This window comes from Balearica regulorum, chromosome 1 (genome assembly GCF_011004875.1).
Source record: "Balearica regulorum gibbericeps isolate bBalReg1 chromosome 1, bBalReg1.pri, whole genome shotgun sequence".
In the NCBI taxonomy this organism is placed as follows: Eukaryota; Metazoa; Chordata; class Aves; order Gruiformes; family Gruidae; genus Balearica; species Balearica regulorum.
This window is the reverse complement of record NC_046184.1, coordinates 113,396,830-113,419,759: the sequence shown is the minus strand read 5'-3', so window position 1 is coordinate 113,419,759 and position 22,930 is coordinate 113,396,830. Positions and strand designations below refer to the sequence as shown.

The following is a 22,930-nucleotide window of genomic DNA, read 5'->3' as shown; positions in this document are numbered from 1 at the left end:
TAGGGTGTTTTTTGTGAACACCCTGCAACGATGTCAGCACTGCTGTACACAACGCTTCAGAGGGGCCATGGCACATCGAGGCCTCGGGGCTCCTGCGGACACAGAGGCCTCCCGCAGCGGCAGGCCGGGCGGTGAGGTGAATTTGGACACCGATGTCGATGGTGCCCGAGGGGCCGAGGAGGAGACGGGTGCTGCAGCTGCGAACCACCCCTACGAGGGCAACCCTGTCACCGGTTTAAGGCTGGCCTGGGAGCCGGCCCAAGGCCGCACCGAGCCGCCCGGCCCGGGTGAGAGGAGCCGCCTCGCTGCTCGGGCCTATCCCCGCGGTGGTCGCGCAGGGACGACGAGGAGAAAGGGCGAGCCGGACCGCCGCCACCGCGGCAGGCGACCAGCCGCGCCCGGGCCGCCGGCGCTGCGCCGCCGCTAGGGGTCTCCGCCGGGCGGGGAGGGCCGGGCCGGGCAGGGCCGCACCGCCCGCTCGGGGGCGGGCCGGGCCATCAGCTGACCGGCCCCGCCGCGGCGCTCGGCTGGTGCCGCCGCAGCTCAGTCGCTCTTCCCGGCAGCGGCGCGGCCCCGCGGATTTACAGCCGGACCCCGCCGCATCTCGCCGGCCTCCCTCCTTCCCTTCCTCCCTCCCCCCCCTCCGCGATGCTGCCCCACTTAGCCCTCCTGCTGCTGGCCTCCGGCGCCGCTCGGGCTCTCGAGGTAAGCGGGGCAGGGGGCGGCCGGGCGGGGGCTTGCCCGCCGTCCTCCTCCGCTTCCCCGAGGCTTTGTCTGCCCGCAGCCGCCCCTGCGGCGTGGGCTCGGGCGGGGCGGGCGGGGGGTCGCCGGCGCCCGTCACGCAGCCGGGCGGCGGGGAACTCCTTCCCTGCCTGCGGTCGCCCTCCCGCCGCCGAACAATAGGACTGCTCCCGCTGAGCGGGGCGGCGAGTCGGGGGGTGGCGGAGGCGGCGAGGAGGAGGCGGGTTGGTAGCCGCCGGGACGGACGTCCCCCGCCACGCGTGTCCGCGGCGAGCCGCGAGCGGCTGGGGCCGTTCCTGCCACAGGGGCCGGTTCCCTTCGCTGATCCGGTTGCTGCCGCCGCCGGGGCGCTTCCCCGTTAACTTCAGCCGCCGCCCGCGGAGCCGTCTGGCGCGGCGGGCGGGCGGGCGGCGGTGGCGGGGGTCCGTGGGGAGGGGCGGCGGCGCCGCCGGCGGGCAGGGCGGGGGACGGCCGAGCGCGTCCGGTGGGGCGCAGGCTCCGCCGGGTGCTGGGGAATGAAAACTTTCCCTGCGGGGGGGCGCGTTGCGGGAGGGGGAGCAGGAGGCCCGGCGGCATTCCGCCCGCGGGGCGGAGGCTGGAGGTGCGGAGCCGGGCGGCGAGCACCACCGTCCCCGGCGGGAGTGCAGCCGGAGTAGCGCAGGACAGCGCTTCCCCTGTCGCGCACCCACACGCAGGTGCGTGGGGCGGCGGCGGGGAGCTCCCCGCGGTCTGGCGCAGCAGCCCTGCGGGGGCGGGAAGGCGGCGCCCGCGGGGGGTGCGTGGGGAGGGGGCGGCGGCCGGTGCCGTGCCGTGCCCCCCCCGCGGGCGGGCCGGTGGCGAGCGGCGCGGAAGCGCGAGAAGATGGCGCCTCTGCAGTGCAGCAGAGAGGCGCCGCCGTGCGCGCTGCGGCCGCCAGCAGCCCGCGCCCCTCCGCGGCCGCCCCTGCCCTCCCCGGGGGCGGCTCCTCCCGCCTCCGTCCCGGCGGCACCCTCCGCCGGGTCCCCTCTGGGTGGGGCTGCGGGTGGGAGGGGTCCCCCGTACACCCCTCCGGCCGGGGGCGGTGAGCGCACCGCGGCTCCCGCCGGGTCTGGGGGAGTCGGGAGGACTCAGGTGGGGCTGCGCAAGTCCGAACCTCAAAGGAGGAGCCGACAGGACTGGGTGTCGGTGCTCCCCCTCCCTCCTCAAAAAAAAAAAAAAAATGGTGCGGGAGGGAAGAGTTGTCTCCTGGTCTCCTTCGGTCCTTGGTTGCCAGACCTTGGCCTTGAGACCACAGCTTGTGTGTCCTCCTCTGGTATTAACTCCCTCTTCTGCCAAGGGGGGGGGGGTGTGTGAGGCGAATGCTGACATTTAGCCTAAAAGCAGAGCCTGAAGCTTGGCGCTCCTCCTTGGGTAGGGGGATGCAGGCCAGCGGCTCAGGTGCCCTTCTCTGGAGGGACCCCGGTGCCCCGCGGGTGCGAGGAGACGGCTCTCCATCCCAGCCCTGCTGCCGAGGCTGCTAGCCACAGCCGCTCGCTTCCAGGCGTGATCTGGCCAACGTTGAGCAGCGTATATCAAGCCGAGCAGTTTTAAAGATGCTCAGAGATTTAAAGCTTCCAGTTACAAAACTCATTTGGGTTTTTATCAGCTTGATGTGACCATTTGTTGTCTAAATACAACAGAAGGAAATTTCTGCCTTGGGTGCATAGCTGAAGTGAAAAAATGAGGGGTTATGATTGAGACTGTGCTTCAGGATAGACCACAGAGGGATGGGCATTTCTGTTGGGTCCCTGTAGCCCTAGCCTTACAGAGGGGGGTGTAGGTATTACCACTGAAAAGGTGCTTGCAAGAAAGGGGGCTTGGATTTTGCACCAAAACCGTTTGGGGGAAGAGTCTGTATTCAGAGACCTCTGCAATGGTGTCTGCCTTAGTGATATCCAGAATTTTCAGAGGCATCCTTTGCCTCAAAACACTTGCTTAAATGGGCGCTGATGTTTCTGCAGAAGCTTTTGATCTTTTTTTTTGTCATTCCATATGAACATTTGCGGTTTTGCGTTTATCTTTTTTTATTTTAATGTTTGATAGTGGGGTAGGTTTTAACTTCTGGTTTTTGGCGATCAGGCATTTGGCAGTCTTGATACTCTCAGGTTGATATTTTGAAAAAGTGACTGGTTTTATAACATTAAAATATTTCATAATAGGAATTGCATGTGTGCATTTACCACGCTTGAACTGTCTTCATATGCTAAAGTGTGAAATTTTGATATTTGAATTAGATTCTCTTTAGATCTCTTTCTGAAATGAAATATTTTTCCTGCCATTTTAACAAATTATTTCTGGAAAGCAGCAAAGGACCTGTACTTTGCTTTCACGGGGAATGGTATAAGGAAGAGGGAAAGCACAAACGGAACAAATTCTTTCTATATTACACATGAAGAATTCCTTTCTAAAATTACACATAGATAAATATTAATTTATGCATCTTTAAAGGACTGTTCATTAGTGATGCTCTGGTGATGTGGTGGTTGCTTAGCATGTTCCTTCTGCCATTCATGTGAATCACACTTACTGGGGTTAGGGAATCCATTGGCCAAGAAATCTCATAATTTGCAAAACTGCCGTATTCCTCAGTTTTTCCATTTAATCTCTTCCCATTAATTGTCTGATTTCAGTAGACAAATACAACAGACAGTAACTATCCTTGGGAATTTGCATGAATGATCCTGGCTTATAAATCAAGATTTCTTCCAGTTGTCACACTGAGGTTATCAGGATTTCTGCCATGCCTGTTCTGCTTGCTGCTCTAGCTCCATGTTTATAAGCAAGATTCTTCTACCAGCTGACTGAAATCAAGTTGTGAAGACATCCATACCATACAAGCTGGCCCTCAGAAGGTTACTTGGCAAAAAGTCTGTTGCCTGACAGCTTTTTTTATTTTTTTCTTCATTGTTTAGTTTTCAAGCAGACCTTTAGAAATGACTTTGTAATGTGGGAAGGGGAACGAAGCCTTTCCTTTGCTTCCATTACAAACTTCTAGTTCCGTTTCCGTCCGTTCTGTTCCTGAGTTTCCCTGGCAGAGGTTTTGCATTTGTTGAAGGATCCATTTTTGAACTTCCTCTTTAAAATGCTGCAGTGTTGGGGTGGGCAGCTGCGTGGGTGAGCGGGGCAGGGCAGGCACTGGCGGTTCTGGTGAGCCATCGGGATCCTTGGCACTCCCATGGACAAGGTAGAGGAGTAGAAAAGGAGCTTCTCCATCGCTCACCAATTGTCTTTTCTTGGATTAATGAGCAACAGACAATTTTGAGACTCGCGTTCTCTTCAAATGCGTTTTCTGGGAAAAATGTCATCAGCTGCTGTGCTTCTTCACAAAACATGTATGAAAACATGAGGGAACTGACAAGATTTTGATATTTTTAAATTTTTTTTCCATGAGCTGTTTGTGTGACAGATGCAAGTGATCTTTCCTAGTCAGTTTTAATTGATCAGTGTTGAATTGTATGGCAAACCTACAAGAAATACAAATCGTCTTTGATGGCTTTTCATGACTTTCTCTTTGCATGTGTTTAATAAAACTGTAAAGGATAATAAACAGTTTCGTTTGTAAGTTGTATGAAGAAAAGGTATGATGATTTCTTTTAATTGGCAGTCCTTTTCCAATACAAAACTTAGCAAAATAGCTCAAGAGCGTGGTACCTTCATGTGATTGCTTGATGAATTGGCAGCTGTTTTTCTGGGCAGGATAATTTTTTTTTTTTAGTGACTCAGTAAAATAATTAACACAAGCTGCTGAGTGTGGAGACTTGGCCAAGAAATTAGTAGATAGGATCGCAGGATCCCTCAGGAGGTCTCTGGTCCACCCCCTGCCCAAAGCAGGGCAGCTTTAGGATCAGACCAGGATGCTCAGCGCTTTCTGCAGTTGGGTCTTGAAAATGGAGCTCCAAGGACAGAGCCTGTGCAACCTGGCTGGGCAGGCTGCTCCATCTACGGTTTAGTTGGTTTGCTTCTGGCTTGAAACATAGCTCCAAGCTGTTACTTGTTTGTTTTTAAGGTAGTATCTCTAGGCTTAATTTACGTCTTTAATCCGGAATACTCTGTATCAATGTCATTTTGACATCTGTCATATCTTTTTTTTAAAAAAAAAAAAAAAGTAACAATCAGGAGTTGAAAAAATTGTGTTTGTGTTTAATGAAAAAATTTTAATGTCTGTCAAATGGCCATGTATATGTATACATATGTATGCATACACATAATACATTAAAATCACCTAATGTGTCAGTATAATATATTCAAATATATATTGAAATACCAAATATTTGCATATTTAATGTCTGACATTAAAATCACCATATGCATATATGTGTGTATATACATTATATTAGTGTACAGGCTATATTAAACCAGTAGTCATTTACATACCTCCTTATATCCAGGCAATGAAGAGATGGAGTTCTAGACTACTACTGATAGAAATATAATTGGGTTTATATATGGTAATAGGTTCATTGAAGTTGTTAGGTGAGCTGTCTGTGTGGTTTTAACACATAAGTCTAGAGCTGTGTGTTATTGGATTTAAATTCGGGGGATTTCGGAAAAAATCCTGTGGTGTAAGAAGATTAAAAGTAAAGCAAATTGAAAAAATACTGAATGACTTTCTGTAAGCTTGGTTAATTGTTGGAGCATGCTCTTGCAGATGAGAGTTTAGGACAGTTGCTGCCAGGCTGAGGATTGCCAAGAGCAATCTTGATAATGAGCTTCAACCTGGAATAATTTGGAAACAAAGGACTCCTCTTAAGAGAAATCAAAACTTTTCTTCTTTGCACTGACCAGTTTTTTTGTTGTTGTTTTTTTTTATTTTTCTTTTTGTTTAAAACTGAATGAAGTTGGTCTGATGAGCCCTTGTTCTCACAACTTGATCTGGAACCTGCCCTCCTTCCCTGACTGTACTTCAGAAATACCTACTGCTGAGGTGTTTAAAACACATTCTCCATCCCTTTTGGTGATACCAAACCAGCTGAGAATATCAGCCAGTAATGGCTGGTGTGTGGTTTTGAGTCTTCAGCCCTAAATAAGTCAGTTTTATGCCCTTGACTGTAATATGACATTGGTTCTGTTGTCTTTTTTTAATTCACTTGGATTAAAAAAAACTTTTAGAGAGCTACCTGACTATTAAATCTTGCGCTCTGCTGTAGATTCCAAAGGCTCTGGAGATGCCTCCAGTTACCAAAAATACCTACCTTTCCTTCTGAGAATTTAGTCATGTAACAAAAGACAAACAAAATAAATGGGGATAATGGCTCTGTTCAAGGGGATGAGTTTGGATGACAGCCAGTTAGTAAGTGTTTATATATATAAGTGTTTATTAAACAACAAAAAACCCCCTCAACAAACCACCACTCCTCAAGCTCCTGTGGCAGAACAAATACTTAACAATGATTCAAGTAATTACAAAACAAAATTTCACATGATGGAAATACGAGTAAGGACAGTACACTCAGCAGTGTCTAACTAATGCCAGTGTCTTTCCATGGCTCACAAAACGTGCTTTCCAGATGACAAGCACATCTTGGTGTGTGAATGTAAAGATATTAAAATAAGTGGTGCTTTTTATGAGGGTGGAAAACCTTAAACCAGCTACTGATGGTAAGGACACTGCTATTCCACAATTGTGTGTTGCAGGTTTCTTGCCCTGCATGGATTAATAGAAACAGCAGAAATCATCTAGATATGGGTATTGCTGGTTTCTTTACTGCAACTCCCAGTGTAACAACTTTTTAAGTGCTGTGACTTCTTCAGCTGAGAAGCAGGATGTCTGACTTACCGTATTGATAGTCCTCTTAGCAAGTTCAGGAGAACTTAATCTTCTCTTGAGGAGTTAATATTAGAGGACAAGTGGGCTTAATATTAATGGAGAAGTGTAGATTGCAGTGATTTACAAGGCTTTCCAAAAGAAGCAAACCTTCTGGTCAACTGGTGTCATTTCACGGGTCATGGGACAGCCAGGCTTTAAGCAGAGGAGCACGTGAGGCGGTGTGCTTTGTGGTTTTGTAACCTGGCTGCTCTTTTCAGGCAGTAGTCAAACACTGCTGTTTGGCTGGACCAGACCTAGCTCAGGAGCTGGTGCTGAAAGCTGCTTTTCCTGCTTCCACCAGTGGCCACCACTCTGTAAGGTCAGCCTTGTCAGCTCTCTGACCCCTCTCTAGGCTGGTTTTATGATTGAGTGCCATGTTGAAAGAAATGAGCTGTGGCTTTTTTGGTAGGTGTCAGCATCTGGCAGATGCTTCAGAGACCTGAGTCAGAAAATGGCCACGAGCAGTCAAACTGGCCCAGCTAAAAGAGCAGACAGCTTCTTTGGGCAAGAGCGCTGACCTCTGAAACAACATTTGCTGAAGTTGATGTAATAGCATTTAATTAAGGTGTTAGTCCCTTTGCCTCCCTCTGGTGACCTGCAGCAGGGCACAGAACGGTCTTTTCACAGCTGACCCCTCTTTGGTTCCCAATTGTTAAAAGTTAGTGTCAAGTCACTGCGAAAGGCAAAAACCCACAAGGAGATGCCTTCAGGGATGGATGACTCCATTCAGATCCCACTGACCCATTTTCAGCTAATCCAGATAGGAATTCCCTGTTCATCCTTTTCTGGTCTGTCTTCCCCCTAGAGTAAAGCTTATCTATTCAACCACAACAGATAACATAGGATAGGAATGGGGCAAAACTGGTCGTACCTGTTAGTAAAGGCAATTACAAATTGCTCCTTTTCAGAGCAGGCTACCAGTGTGATCCAGTATGGCAGTTTGTATGATTTATGTAATTTCTGTTTGGAATTGCAATTAGTAAAACAAAGCACCTGTCTACTAGGAGTTCAAGATGGGGACTAGGGGGAGAGTGAGCAAAATCCTATATTGTTTGGGATCTGTATTAACATTGGACTTTGAGGTTTTTGAAACTATGAAACAGGACTTGACATGCACACAGCTCAAATTTAGTTAATAGTTATTTGGTGCTAATAGATTTGAAATATACTTTTTTTTTTCTTGTGGTGAAGGTGAAAATTGCTTCCTCATCCACCTCCAAAATTTAAAAGTAGTATCCAATGGACACACATACAAAAAAAAAAAAAAATAGAGATGAGCAGGATTTTGGAGTTATTTCCAATCTCCTTGTCATGCTATTGGATTGTCTTTGTGCCTGCAGCAAACCTTCTCTTACCTTATCAGCACATTTTTAAAGTAGAGATTGCTCATTCTGAAGCTCTGACCCTGTAAAATTGATTTTTCTCTAAATTATGGTCTGTGCAAACAGCTGATTTTTTTTTTTTTCCCCACCAGCTTTGTCAGATACCATGATAGCTGTGGTGGTGGGTTTTTTTTTTTTTTTTTTTCCCAAAACTATAACTTCTTTCTATGCTTAGTTACGGAAATGTATTACTAGCTGGAGTTTTGGATGTGGAATATGGAGTACTGAGCTGATACTGTAGTTTTATTGCATTCTACTTTCTCATCATTTGGAAGGTAACTCGAAAAACTACATTTGTTCTCTATGTCTAACCTGAAAACATGGGGAGATAGATTTTTTTTTTTTTTTTGATGTTAAAGGTTTGATTCTGTTGTAGTTAATTTTCAAAGCTCCTCATAAACTGAGTCATGACTTCTAGGGTTTTGGGTTTTTTCTTGGAAAAAAGCTCTTTTTTTAATACATGTCCCATATAATGCCTGCATATTTGTTTGTGTAAACAGTGAAAAATATAGTATTATCTAGGGGAAGGTAAACTGAGGAAGAGAAGAAAACTTAATGCAATAAAAAGGCAGTGGATGTAAATGTTGATTGATGGTAGTTTGAGCACTTACAGTACGAATATGAGGGAGTTTTGTACATGCATAGCGTTAGTAAGCATCTAGACCTGTAGCATGCGTTTAGCTCCTGGGTTGTTTTGATATTCTTCTGCAGCTCTGCTATGTGTGCCTCATCTGTCCTCTGCCCAGTTCTCTTTACTATGAAGTGGAATAACATTGCTTTTCATGACACATCTTTCAGCATCCTAATTTTGTCACTGTTTCCTTTTGCCAGTTCTCTCTGCCGTTAAGTCTTAGAAGGGTAATATTGACCTGAAGTTGCTTAACAACACACTTTTTAAACTGAGGATTTTGGAACGCTTGACTTGTCCTTCTTTCAGTGTTGCTTAGCTCCTAGAACTTCATTGCAAGCAACTTGCAGATGAGAACTTGTCTGTAATCCCAGTGTCCAGAAGAATATGATTTATCATGAGAATGTCAGCTTTACATAAAAAAAAAAAAAGGTAAAACAATAAACCCCTCAAATCTAGAATTCCTTGTTTAAATTTTATGCAGGAGAGTGAGAAGGGAAGTTGTAAGGCCTAAAAAGTCAAAGAGCAAATAAGGGACCCAGAATAGATGTGAGTGTTTGAGAGAGTTTTGAAGACTTCTGAAGGTCCCCAAGGGGACATGGGAACTGGCAGTCTCTTTCACTTTTGTTTAGATTCGTTTCTACTTTGGTATTGTCTTCTTTCATTTCTCATAGTGAATAATATAAGTTGTGGGGAGTCTTTCTTTTTCCTGCTAGCTTTAATGTGTGAAAAGCCAGTTCCTCCTTTTCCATGTGGGGAGTGTTCTTCATAGTCGTGATGCCATCTCTGAGCTGTTGAGGTGCAGTGTTTCATCTTTCACTGCTAGTATCTCATGCCTGTTTGAATCCAGGCTGAGGCCACATCTCTAAAAATCAGCACTTGCCTACTTGGGCCACAAACTGTTTAATTTTGGTGAACAGCCAGGATGGGAGGGGTTGGCAAGAGAGAGGTAGACACCTGTGATGGTGGTCGGGCCGGGGGTGTTATGGTATTGATCCGCCTTGGTAGCAAGCATTGGCACCATGCACGGAGCTGCTGGCTCGCCGTGGCTGACAGGCTTTGTTAGTCCCTGCTCTGATTATGGAGGGACTTTCCTTCGGGCAGAGGAGCTAACGCCTTTCTGAAGGTGTTTGTAAGAAAATCCCGTGAACAGCTGAGCTTTGAGAGAAAATGTAATCTCTGATAACCAGGCACGTACAATTAAATCAAAGCATTTTACTTTGAAATCACAGTCCAAACTATTTCTGAAAATGTATTTAAATGAGAATTAGGATTTGTCAAACAGCTTTAGGTTAATATATAGCTACAATACAAATTCTAAACTAGTAAGTTCCTGTATGAATCTAACAAAACCTCTCTGGGCAATGGGCAAAAATACTGAAGGTCAAGATGCAGGCTCTAAAAATTGAGGCTGACATATGTTGCCCAGCTCATCTTAACTGGCCCCTTTCATTTGAGTGGGGCTGCGCATGCTTGAATATAAATGTGTGCATAAATGTTTGTAATGTGTTTTAAGGAAATTGTATCTCTTAACTGATAAGAGGAAGAAAGCTTTAATTAATCTGTCACTTAAAAGAAAACTTCTGAGTAACAAAAGGCTGTTATGTACTCCTTAATAAGCAGAAAGACGAAATGTGATTTATATGGTGCTATTGACTTGTGAGACTCGACAGTAGCAGGTAAGAGGCTGAGTTTTCTTCTTGTTGCTGTAAAACCGGTATTTGACACTGAGGCTGGTCATTAAGTGGCCCCCTCATTTTAAAGAGGGATGTAGAGGCCTGGAGCCCATATGGAAAGTGGGCCATGGGAAGGGTTAGTCTTGGGTGAAGCCAGGGGCACCCACTTTGTGCTCCGCATGGCTCCCCCCCTGCCCTGGGCTCCTCTGCTGCCCACACCTCTGCCCCCTCGTCACGCTGTGACTGAGCAGCGAGGCTTTGCTGTATGGCAAATTTAGGTAAACCCAGCATGGATTTGAGGTTAGCTTGTTGTGTGGTTTTGGGGAGCTGAGCCCATCCTTCTGAGAAGGGCTCAGGGAAGAGAGGGCTGGGGCAGGAATTAGTGGTTCTGATGGATAGAGGTAATTTTAAAAAATTAAAAAAGAAAAAAAATAGTTCCAGCTCTGGAGGTAAAACCAGATGAGAAAGACAATCTGTGTAATTAATCAAAAGGAAGATTGAACAGTGCCTTAGCTGCCTGCACAAAGAGGAAATACTGGGCAAGGAAAGGCATGCCAAGTACTGCTGTCTGGAAGGCATTCAGATAGGAAACCAGGGACATGTTTTTTTACAGTACAGGCTCGGGGCAAACTGAGAAGGGAAATACATTTTTTTGCCTCCAGATGTGAAGGCTGCTCAACTAATTTTCCAAGGAGGTAAATACAAGATGTTGGGCTTCATTGTGGTAAGCAGGAGAAATGTGATCCTGCCTGTGATGTGCAGGAGGTCAGATCAGATGTTCTGTGTTCAAATCCTGGGATTTAAATCCTGGGATTTAAATCCTGTACCCACGGGAAGTTCCCAGTGCCTTTAAACACATACTCTGAGGGGAATACAGTGGTGTCTGCTCATACGAAGTTTTGTAGGCAATAATACTGCTTGCAAATACAGCATAAGCTATTTGCTTGTTGATTTTAGGATATGAGTTTTGGTGTTATCAAAACATAATTAAGCCTTAAACTTGATTTATTTATTTTAAAACCTGTTGTGACTTAACAGTTGTGACTGCTTAGTATGGTTTGGGATTTCACAGATAAAAATGCATTAGTATTTGCAGAACTGTTCAAGGAAACAGTTGGAGAGTGTCTGTTCTTAGTGTTAAGTTTTGATAAGAAGTGAGCGATATGTTAAGTTTTCCGAACCCTTTAAAAGGTTTGGTTTGGATTTTTTGTTATCAGTCCTGCTGAAAGAAAAGACCCTAGAGCTGGCCACCGGCGGGCTGGGCTGGTTGGACATACATCCCCTGCTGCTGGGTAGCGTGGAGCAACTTTGGATTGTATGTGCTTGCGGTTGTCTCTGCTCCATGCATTCAGCTCAGCTTCTCTTTATCGTTCTCTGAAACAGAAAATTTAAAGAAAGAAAGAAAGAAAGAGTTTTTACGGAGTTGGCTCCAGTTGTAAATGGCCTTAGTAGATAAGGAGTACTTATGCATTTTCAAGTGTTCTCATTTTTTAAATGACTGAGCCTGCAAAAGAAAAAACCTTGGGAGGATGGTCACTAAATAATGTATCTTAGGAGCGATAGCTCCCAAGTGCTTCTGTAACAGCTGAGGCTGGTGTAAAAGGCCATGTGAGCCTTTGGGGAAAGCTGTGTTTAAGCTGGAGTGCAGACTTCGTGTACACCCATTGCTTACAGTTTTTTTAATTACAGGGAATAATTTTGGTAAGGAAAATATTTAAAAAGTGTGGAACGTGGTGCATCAGAAATCTCCAAGTTAAATTTCTGTACGGTTCCCTTGCCTGGGCTGCCAGCAGCTATCCCTGGAATTAGGCTTCTGGCAAGGTATGAGCTTGTCCGGGGAGACAAAAGAAAACTGAAGTATTTGTGGGTCTGTGTTTATCTCACTGCTCCATCAAAGTATCATTTGTGTTCTTAGTGGCATTAGACCTCTGAGGTGCCCTTGCAGGGCACTGGGGCTATTCTCTGCAGCTCTCCTGGGGGGGTTGTCAGGAGCCGTCTGGTCCCTCCAGGGCTTGAGGGCCTTTTGGGGGTCTTCCACACAAATAAAAATTCCTGTTCTTATTTACTGTGCAGTCAATAAGCTCTTTTGTAATTCTTGTTAGATTTGTCTTCAGGTCAGTGCTGTCTCAGTCAGGTCTTTTTTGGTATGCAGCTGCTTTTGTCTTGCTCTAACAGTTTCAATTCTGGTTTCAGGAGAAACAATGTAGTATAAGAGTTAAAAAAAAAAAAAAAAAGGGCAAAAAGCACCCCAAAGAATCCCCCTCCCCAATTCTCACTCTAGCTGTCTGTCTTTGAGAAGCGTATGGTGTCCTTGGCTTCCTAATTCCAAGGCTGCTTTTAATCCTGTCAGCAGCTGAGCTGCTGGTCTGCCTGAAGGCCATCCGCAAGGGAAGGAAGACGGGAGGACTTTTTGTGCTGCTCTGTGGTGTGTGTTGGGTAAAAACCAGACTGAACGCTTTTCCTGAGTTGATGGGAAGAGGCAATAAACAACTTAGTGTTTTTGGAAAACTAGGGAATCTCTTGTAAGAATCAAGTGGAAGAGCAGGGAGAAAGCCTTACAGTTACTAATTAATCTTTGGGTGGCTTAGCACTTCCTAATTAAAATGCCTATAGGTTTTGGGTAACGTGTTCCTTGCAGATTCAACCTGCTACTGCTTTGTTTGAATTAATAGTGTAAGTTGTAAGATAGCAAGTTTTCTTGCTAAACCAGGTGGTGCAGTAATCCAGAACTGATGTTTTTGTGGAGTCAAAATGATCAGAAAATAAAGGGGGAGTATTTTTAGCCAACTCTTCCCATGACTTCAATTACACGTCATAAAAAAGCACATAAAAATTCCTTTGGGAAGCGTCTCTGCGTTTTCAGTCCTGTGTAGTCAAATCACTTAACGGCATCTGAATTAATACAATGTCGAGAACATCGAAGGTTTTGAATTCTGTGTGCCGCATCCCCTTTGTCATTCTGCTTGTGCTTTAAAGGGAGAAAACATATCTGGGGCGAGAACAGCACACAGGCTGTGGGTAGCCTGCCTGCCCTGTTGGGATGTGGCTCTTTAAGTCTGTAAGAGATGTTTTGCTATGTAGGATTTTTACCTTTTCCTTCAGAAAACTGGGGAAGGCACACCTTTCTGAAGAACTTCCTTTAAAATATTGTTTATTGTTTCTAGAAATGTTACTTTGGAGACTTTGTTTAAATTGGAGGTGGGGAGGGGGTGGGTATCACTAATTGCAAGTTTGGTATTCTGGCTACACCCTTATGTCTTTCAGAGCTGCTTATCTCTGTAGTCTGTAAAGCTGAGTGTCGAGAACAGAAGATACAAGGAGCCTAGAAATGAAGTAGGGGCTGAGCACCTACAAAGTTAAACTGAAACTTTGTATGTCTTTGTAAACATATTTGTACAAATCTGTGCTAGTAGTTTGGTTTAGTCTGTTTAGAAACTTTCCCCCCTCTGTATTTTTCTCTCAGACCTGAAATGATACTTTAAAAGTTTCTTAATTGAAAAAACCCTAAACAAACCAGTCAAATGAAGCCATGAATTTTGGTTTGGTGGTATTCTTTTTGGGTGGAGTTTTTCGGTTTTGTCTTTGCCTTTGTTTTGTTTTATTCTTTTTTTTTTTTTTTTTTCCTCCAACTCTTGGTAGCTCCCTCTCTGACATACTTTAAAAATATTCTGGAAATTTCCCAGACTGATCATCCTGTCTTTATTGGATCACATGTATTGTATTAAAAAGGGTTTCTGATGCCCAGAATAGTAAATGTTGTTGGTCTTTTTGTTTTTCGGTCTCAGCCAGTTTTATGTACAGTATGTAGTGTTAGTTATGTGCAATGCCTAGATTTGGTTTAAGCTTGCAAGCTGGATTCTCCTATAAATCACAATAATGGGCAAGTGGTTTGTAAACCAACAGTTGACAAGTTAATTGCATGATTTTCAATATACCTTTTAAAAAAAAAACCCTAAGAAATGGAAAGGATATAATGGCTTTGTTTTCAAAAGCAGCACTCTGGTTATGAATTTGTGTTTGCAGAACAGAGTAAATAATGCAGTTCTACAGCTTGCATTGTTTTGATTAGGTGTTCAGAAATGCTTATTCTAATTGCTGGATTGTTGGCACTTGCAACAGGCAGCTGGGATTTTTTTTGAGAAATTGTTCACTTACAGCATACCCACAGGAGTGTTGGAAAAGTGGAATTTTGTTTAGACATAGCTAAGAACGCAATATTAATGAAGGAGAGCTTGTCATTCGGAATAAGAGTGCATCATCTCAGTGAGGCTCTACTATCCCAGTTATTTTTTAATTTTGTAGTTGGTTTCTATGCTAATGCAAGGGATGCTAAGACTTGTGTGAGGAAATAGGCTGGTTTAAATTTGTAGATGTAGGTATAAATACTGCATTTGTTATACACACAGGTTTGTTTATTTCTTTGCAATAAAAATTATGCTTTTATGTAATGGTGGTTGTTACTGTTTGGGGTTTTTTTCCATGGATCTAAATCTTTAGCATCTTTTCCCCCACTGACATATTTAGTAGCTGGAGTTACCTGCAGAACTAATGCTGAGTTAGAGGATGGGTTTGTTTGTCTAAACTGTTGGAAATAGGTAACCCAGTTGTACTTGAAGGTACACATACAACAAATATTTTGTTAATGCTGGGCTAGCAGACACACCTATGTCTCAGGGTGGATTTCTCTCTCTTCCCAGTTCTTAATGATGGGAGGAGATGGGAAAGATGCATTAAAATTACATGCTTTGCTTGCAATAATTACTGCTAGGAAAGGTGATGCTCAGTATATGCCTGTCTTGGCTTTGGTGCTGGAAAGTCTTACTAACTTGTGTTTGGTCTGCTTGGCGTGTCCTCCGCACCGTCACTGCTACACCTGCCACCTCTGCTTCTCAGTTTCTGCCTCTCTTCTTTGGTCCTCATCCTCGAAGCTGCTGTGTGAACCATGGGTTTCTGCTACCTGCCATGACTGTCTTCCAGAGGTGCCTCTCTTGAGCCCTCTGCAGGGATGGCGTTTCTGCCATCCTGCTTTAATTTTTTGTTTGTGATACTGTGTGGGTGTACTTGACTCGGATTGTTGTTTTCCCTTCTCCCCGTATGAGCACATGCAGTTCCCACACAGATAATTTTTCTGAGATATCAGAAGGAAACAATTTTCTCTTAATGAAGCTTAGCTCTTAAGATGTTCTTCTGAAGTGGGGGTGGACAAGTGTCTACCGATTCCCTTCTCCTGGGGAAGTGATGCTGGACCAAAGAGTAGGCTCTGGCAAGGTGCTACGGTTCTTCATTAGCCACATCTTTTTGTCGGCTTTGCCCATACCTTTAGGAGGTAAGGCACTCCTGATAGTTGTGAACAGTTCCTTTGAGGGAGATTTATTTTTTTCCCCAACAGGTACCAATTTTCATTGTGTTTATACTACAAGGTGGTGGTTGTTCTTTTGCCAGCAGGTCCGATAGGTCTGTGGACTGTTCCTAATTGCTTTGCAAAAGTAAGCTAAGGGAAAAGACCAGCTTTCATAAGCCTAGCTCTTTCGGACTAGGATGTGCGTTTCCTGCACCTATTTTTAGAGCCTCTTGGGAGATGGAAGCAATTGTGCTGAGCCTTGTCTGACTATGTCGAACGTGCTGTTATCAGTTGATAAACCCCATTGAAAAGACGTGTTAAGTCTCGAAGAGGAAAATGTTATCACGGTGAGCGTAGAGGATGGAGTAGGTTTGTGTTCTGGTACGGGGTGGGCTGGTGCAGTGCTTTGTTTTCAAGAAGCTCAGGGAGTCTGATGCTGTTGGTGTTCCCTTCTGAATAAAGTTGGTGGCTTTATGCTGTGCCTAAATTAGCATTTAAGTTCAAATCACAAGTGTGCGCGAGAAGGTGCTGATGGGCTAACTCACTGGGCTCGGCGCTGTGCTGTGGGGTGGCCTTGGGCCATGTAGGCTGGCTTCTTCCAAAGCAGAACCCAACCAAAGATGTTCTCTAGGAACAGACTTGAAACCTGCTGGCCCTTCATGGATGGCCATGCCACATAACCGGACTAGGTGCAATTGGAAGTGAAACGCACTGAGGACTGGTGGAACACAGCTGTTGTGGTTCACAGGTCTTCTCCATGTCCAATGTAGCTGTTGCTGCAGAGGTGGTGGGAGGGATGATATCTTCCAGGTGTGACAGCTCATAGGGACACTCAGTTTGTCTAAGGTAGCGTAGTCACTGAACCATAGTAAGAAATGTAACAGTGCCTGCTAAAAAGAAAAATGTGAGGATCAAAGTGTTTTGGAAATGTCCTTGTGACTGGCTGGTGTAATGCAAGGAGATGCTGCCTTTCCTGTTTCCCAGTATCACCTGTCCGATAAAGGCACTGGGGCCGCTGTGTCCGTGGCCAGGAGCTGCTGTCGTGCAGCTTCTGTTTAGGGCTCCAAGTGAAGGGGATGGGGAGGTACGGCCTTTAAACTGGAGTTTGGAAAGAGGAAAGTTCAGCTTGATGATAATGGTTCTTGCACCCTGCCTCTTTTTATAGGGGCAAAAAATGGTATGCAGCCATTTGGGAAAGACTGATTAAAGCAATACATATCTCTTACAAAGCACTTGGTGACTCCTTCATGTAATCTTGTAAGTGCGTTCCTCTGAGGGCACGGTCACATCCGCTGTTGTGCATGGATCGGCATAGAGGAAATGTGCTGAGCAGGCATGTGGCTGGGACCCAGGCTCCCCAAGCATCCCTGCCTAACCTCAAGGGGTTTGTTGTTGTTTGCCATTTAAAGGAGCAGTGCAAGAGCAAAAAATAGTTTCCTGACTCCTTTGGGGCTGGCCTCTGCATTTTCTTTTCCTCCTCCTTGCAGAGTCGTCTCCTGGATTGTATCTATTTGGTGAAGACATAACAGCTTCATAGATGTGAAAATAAGACCCTTGCTAAAAGGGGTAATGACCACAGGGTGGGAATATAAAGCCTGTTGTAGGTGAAATCCAAACAGTCTGAAATGGCACTGCAGGCTGTTAGGGTTGCAAACAGTGTTTGTGCTTGTGTGTTGACGTGTATGCATACTAAAGATAACTAATGCTAATTATGGGTAGCTGTAGAGTGCCTGTCTGAGGAGAGAGTCAGATGGACAGGGCTCATTAGTATCTCTGAATTTGTATTTGTTTGCTTCGGTGGAAAATGTAAGCCTGGGCTTATCTTACGTACCTCCCTCCCCCTTTTAATAAATAGTAAGTTGCCTCTTGTCCTCTAAAGATGTTCCTTAAATTCATCCTGCTAATTTTATCCCCAAGTTTACTTCCAGAGTAGCAAAATCAAATGTGGAATGTAGCAGCTCAAACAATACTGAGATGGGACTTTTTTTTTGCTCTGACAGTTTATTATATCTGCACGAGCAAATGTCATGTCAACTCCATGGCATCAGGCAAAATCATAAGAAGAGTGGCTGTACACGTGGAGCGTCGAACACTCCAGCTCTCAGTGGGAAACCCAACAAACAAAAGCATCTCTAGAAAATGAAAATGTTACCTAATTGGAAAATAAATAAAACATACCCTGACTTTTTTTTTATAGGTCTGTCAAGGTTTCCAAGGGTGTATACTCTTTTGCTGAATGTTGTGATGCTGGTAAATGACTTTCACTATCCAACACCGTGCTGTTCTCTTCTTCACTGAGCACCTGAATTATTTTTCAGCTTTCATCTTTCACTTCTTCCTAAGAACAACGTGATTAGGTTTAGCAGCACTGCTCAGATGTTATGTTTGAGTTGAGATAGGTCTTAATCATCTTTTCTTAAAATTGTCCATTTATAATTAATTTATGGTCAGATACTTAGGTGGCTTGCAGAAAAGTTGATAATAATGCTGTAGCATCATGTATTTTTCAGAATTTTTAGCCAACTAATTAAAATGCTACTTACCTTTTCTTATGTTTTTCTTAAACTAACAATCTGTGAAGAGTTTCCAGATGTCACTTAATTTTATTTTTTTTTTTAGATTTGCTTAATATGTATAATTAATAAGAAATACAGCTATTGTAGTTTCTGTAATTTCAAAAACTTCTAATGAGCAGCTTGCTCATGTGCCTCTATGGAAGTTTTTTGTAGTATTGCATAAAAATTTTACAATCAAATGCCTTGTATGGAGAGACAGAATTGGAGTGTGCTCCTTTGGCAACTGCTGTAGGTGTTTCCCAACATGATGCTTGGAAGTGCAGAAATGATCGTGGTGCGCAATGCAAGAAGAGTAAGTCATGGTCAGTTATTGTCATCTAGGTGATAGTCGCAGTTTGATGTTTCACTGGTAAATACGCACATTTTTTAATCGCCTGGAAAGCTTCACTTTTTAGTCTGCTGAGAATAAGATGTAAATGTGCATCATGTGGGATCTGTTCTCTCAATGCAGAATGTTCTGCTAATTATGTATCAGGGATACCAATGGTAGATACTTAAAATGGTGAAGTTAAACAAGTGCCAATTGCAAATCTAGTCTTGCAGATAGCATAAATGACCAAGTATAACTGAAGAATATAATGTGTAGACTGTACATTGTGTATCTTGAAGCTGAATGTACTTGCAGAATGTGTACAGCATGCACGTGTGTGTAGTCATTGTAGAACTGATTTGCAGCATGTCTTTCTCAGTCATTGTTATTGCTGGAAGAGATGTTCTGTCTTACCTGTAATTGCAAATAAATCAGGCTGACAGAGATGCTGCTAGGCTGGGCTCTGCTGCGTGTCAGGGCCTTAGAAATGAGAAAAGATTGGAGCTGTAGGCGTATGAGGAGGAACAGCTGGATATGGCAGCTCACATCTGAGTGCCAGGCTTTTCTTTTGCAGAAAGCAAGCAATGTTTTCCGAAGTATAATAAACCTCAGTGGAAGCAGTAATATTCTCACCAAAGCATTGCTTTTACTCATGGTTTTCAGATGTTTGCTAGACTTGCAGTTGCAGTGTGTTCAGTTGGCAGCAGAGGGGAAATGCGTGGAGGTGGCTGACAAAAAGCAAATGTTGGGTTGCCATTCTTGAATGAGGACAAGATGAAAAGTGGAATGTTCTGCCCATTTTGGAGAGACATGTCTTAACTCTTTAACACTGAAAGCTAGGCTGCTGGCTTTGGTCTGAAGCTGGTTCTCTAGAGGGTGATCTTTGGACTCTGCGAATTCATGGGAGCAGAAATTGTGCAAACCAAGTTCAGGTAGTTGCTGTTATATGAATAGAAGTTATTAAGGTTTGGTATTGATAGGCAATGATGCATTATTGCAGGGGTGAAGAGACTGAGGCAAGGGCTTTATGCAGTAGTCATGATCGGTTTACATGTAGGTTTATGCCACTGTCCATCTTCCCCAATTAGATTTGAACAGCCTACTAAAATCTAGATAAGGTTGTTTGTGATTCAGGATACAGAAAAAGCAGATCTGAAATTGAATGACATAGAGGAAATGTTTAACTTGATAGCTGGACTCTTAAATCTAAAGATACTGGAATCTCAGCACTGTCTGATGTGAAAACACTTTGTATTTATATTTCTTTGTAGGCTTTAATGTGTCACACAAGTCTATTTGCTTGCAACTTCAGCACTTCTGACTTACTGAGGATATTGCTCCATATTTTATGATGACATCATGTGAGGCAAATAGCATCAGTCATGCACCCTGATGGATACAGGCCTGGTGGCAGAGCGGGGTGGTAGTTCCAAGGTGGTTCCAGTCTGTCTGGCATATATGCACTGCTTCAGAGCGTTCTGCTGCTCGAGGAGCAGAGAGCATCGTATCAAAGCCGTCCGGGATAGTAGTCCGAGACCATAGCTAGCTAGTTTTGGGGTCATGGAATAAATTAGCAAGGGAGAGCCCTGCCAGCATGGGAGTTGTCCTTCTTTTCTGCGCTTCTACTGTGCCAAGTTCATCCTGAAATGGGAGGAAACTGCTCTCAAAAATAAATGTAGCATCGTTGCATGTGAGGTTATATATTAATAGTAGTCTTTATTCTTCTGCCACAGCTGAAACTAAAATGAGTGCAAATGAGAACTACTAGGAGCTGCTTGAAGTTTCCTATCTACTGGGTGCTCAAAATGATTCTGTTCCTAGAAGTGTATGGTGTTTTGTACGGCTGTCTGGTACTTATGGATCTTCCTTCTTGAAAGAATATCTATTATTGCTGCTGTACCCTTATGTTTTCTATTGAGTTGGGATAAAAATAAAATGTTGGAATCGTGTTTACAGTCAGGAGTAGTAATAAAAAGAACAGCCAAAATCAAGGGTTTTTTTTCTGTCACTGACTTCACTTTCAATGCTGTAGCTATAAAAAAACCTCAAAGTAGTTGTTTCCAGTTGTCATTTTTAGGGCAGTAGTCAGTGTTGTGTCTGGACAAGAGGGCAAAGAGGTTTCTTGTTTATGGTACCGTGAATTTCCATGTGTGCCTGCTAGTAGTTCCCACAGAAATGCCCGACGGTGTCAGCATTACGCTTTCCCCTGTACTTGAGGAAGAAAGACTGGAAAAATCTTCAGATGAGGAGTGAGCCTTAAGTAAATGTGAGAGACTGGGTGGCTTTAGTTTCTGTTTCCTTGCTGTAAGAAGATAATTTTTTATAAGCACTTACAGTTTATACCAGTGTGTTAAGGGATGATGCCACAGCCAGTTAGTTGTATCACTGTCCTGAAGCCTGTCCTTAGATTAATTTGGTGGATTGATTTCCCTCACGTTCCCTTTTCCATAGCAATATAAGCATAGAGTGTGCATGCTAATCAATGCTGCGTAAAACATTCCAGATTTTTGAACACCTTGTGTGTTTGCTGAAACACGCTGAAACCTCAGGTGGTAACACATAGGATTACTGCCAAGACATTTCTCGTGCAAATGGAAGTTTCAGGATGGGAAACTTCATTACGATGGCTGCTCGGAGATGGACCCAGGCTCCTTTTGGTTGCGGGGTGGCCAGGTAAGCCTGAGTTTGATGCTGGGGTGCCACCCGTGCAGTCGGCAGCTGGTGCAGCCTGCACAGTGCCAGGCTTACAGTGCAGCAGCCCTGCCTGGGGCGAGCCCCTGGCCGGTCCGGGTGGGTGTTACAAAGGGACACCAAGGTTTGCTTGCTTTGTTGCCTTGGGTTTGACTTCAATTTTCAGATTCCTAATGATTTTAAGGTTTTATTGTCACTGTTTGAGACATATTTGTTCACTTTCCTTCTGCATATTGTCCTCGCTGCAAGTTGGTGTTAATTAGGCCACCGCTATATGTCATTTTTGCTGACAGAGGGGTTTGGCACAGGCTCTTGCAGTATGTTGCTGTGCTATGGCTGCTCCGTCTCACATACTGCCAGCTCAGGCTTGGCCGCTTGCGGATGCCACTTAATCGATGCGGCTTCAGTGTGACCAGATCAAATGTTGCTCAGCGTGATCTTGTTACGTTCGCATCCTGTAGCTTACGCCCAGTGTTTTGATGCCTGCCTGACCACAAACAAGTTTATTTTCTGCTTTTTGTAATTTGTTTGTGATAAACACAATGGAGAACTAGAAAAGGGGATAACACTTCTATGAAAAATCCACGTGGTTTGTATGTACTTCAGTTAGGTTTGTGTGGTAGCTCAAAATGGGCTGTCTCAGCCCTTCACCCTGCAGGTGGAAGAAGAGCAGGCTCCCCGGCTGGGTTGGTGACCGACTTCGTCACCGTCCTGAGGTTAAGAAGCTAGCAGTCCCTGGGACTGTCTAAGTCAGTATCGTTCTTCAAAACAAGAAGTCAAGAGACAATCAGCTTGGAGTCAGTCTGAGATGGGCATTTTGGTTTATAGGCAGTTTCTGTAGCTTTGGTGGCAGCTAGTTTCGTGGGGAAGCATCCTTTTGCTCCAGGGAGATGAGGGATGCTCCTCACTGGTGTGCTGAGCATTTCACACTTCACCTGTGGGTTTGTGTGGGACACTATCCTGAAGTTACTGTTTGTTTTGTTTGTGAGAAAAAAAATTCCACCTTTTACTCTTTAACTTGTGTTGTTTGGCAAACTGGCTGGAGGTCTGTATTGCCCAGTGGATTTAGCTGGTGTATGAGATGGAGTTGTCATTGCTGTACCAGTGTATACATTATAGCAGTCTTGTTTGTGCAGGAAAAATAAAAGGTTGTCTTTTTTCTTCCTTTTTGTCTACCTTTCCTCTCTTCCTCTTCCCTCCCCAAAGCTCAGAGATGACTATTCTAGACAGCTTATACTGATTTTTATAAGGAGTAATACTGCCTTTGATTCTTCAAATTTGTTATTATTAAAAGTAACTAACTAAGGTCAATTAAGGAGGATGTAGAGGGAGACTACAGATGCAAGAAAACAAATGAATATTTTGAATAATTGTTGTATGTGTGATGTGCTTTTTCTTAAAACTTTAAAGCAAGGATTTAATTACAGGTAATTTCCATCTAGATTTGGTTTTGTAGCATCAATGAGTTTGTGAAAATGAGATGCTCAGTTTGGGAAGAAAACTATTTTGGTTAATTGTGTTAAGGTCAGCTTCAGTAGTTGCATTAATGCAGAAACATGTCAGTATTGATGGAAATGTGATGTTCGTTTCTGATCTCTTGATTGTGAAGGTTGATTTAAAAAAAATAAAATTGAATGGAACATAAATGAACCATTTTTGCCATGGACTCCAATTATAGTTCTTGAAACTGGCTCTTTACAGCCCACTTTATTCTAGATCTTGCGTTTATTTTTGTATTCTTGAAGCTTGGTAGACATTTAA

General features: G+C 44.2%; 1 protein-coding gene across 2 annotated transcripts in view; it reads left to right on the top strand.

The window, feature by feature from the left end:
* Positions 1–463: 463 nt before the first annotated feature.
* The window catches only part of APP (amyloid beta precursor protein), a 231,715-nt gene continuing 209,248 nt past the window's right edge, over positions 464–22,930 (top strand). Inside the window, exon 1 of one of the 2 annotated variants that reach the window (XM_075770028.1) lies at positions 464–705. In XM_075770028.1, coding sequence (XP_075626143.1) covers positions 649–705 — 57 coding nt within the window. In that variant the 5' untranslated portion in view covers positions 464–648. The remainder of the gene's footprint in view (positions 706–22,930) is intronic. The other variant, XM_075770018.1, reaches the window with a different exon arrangement.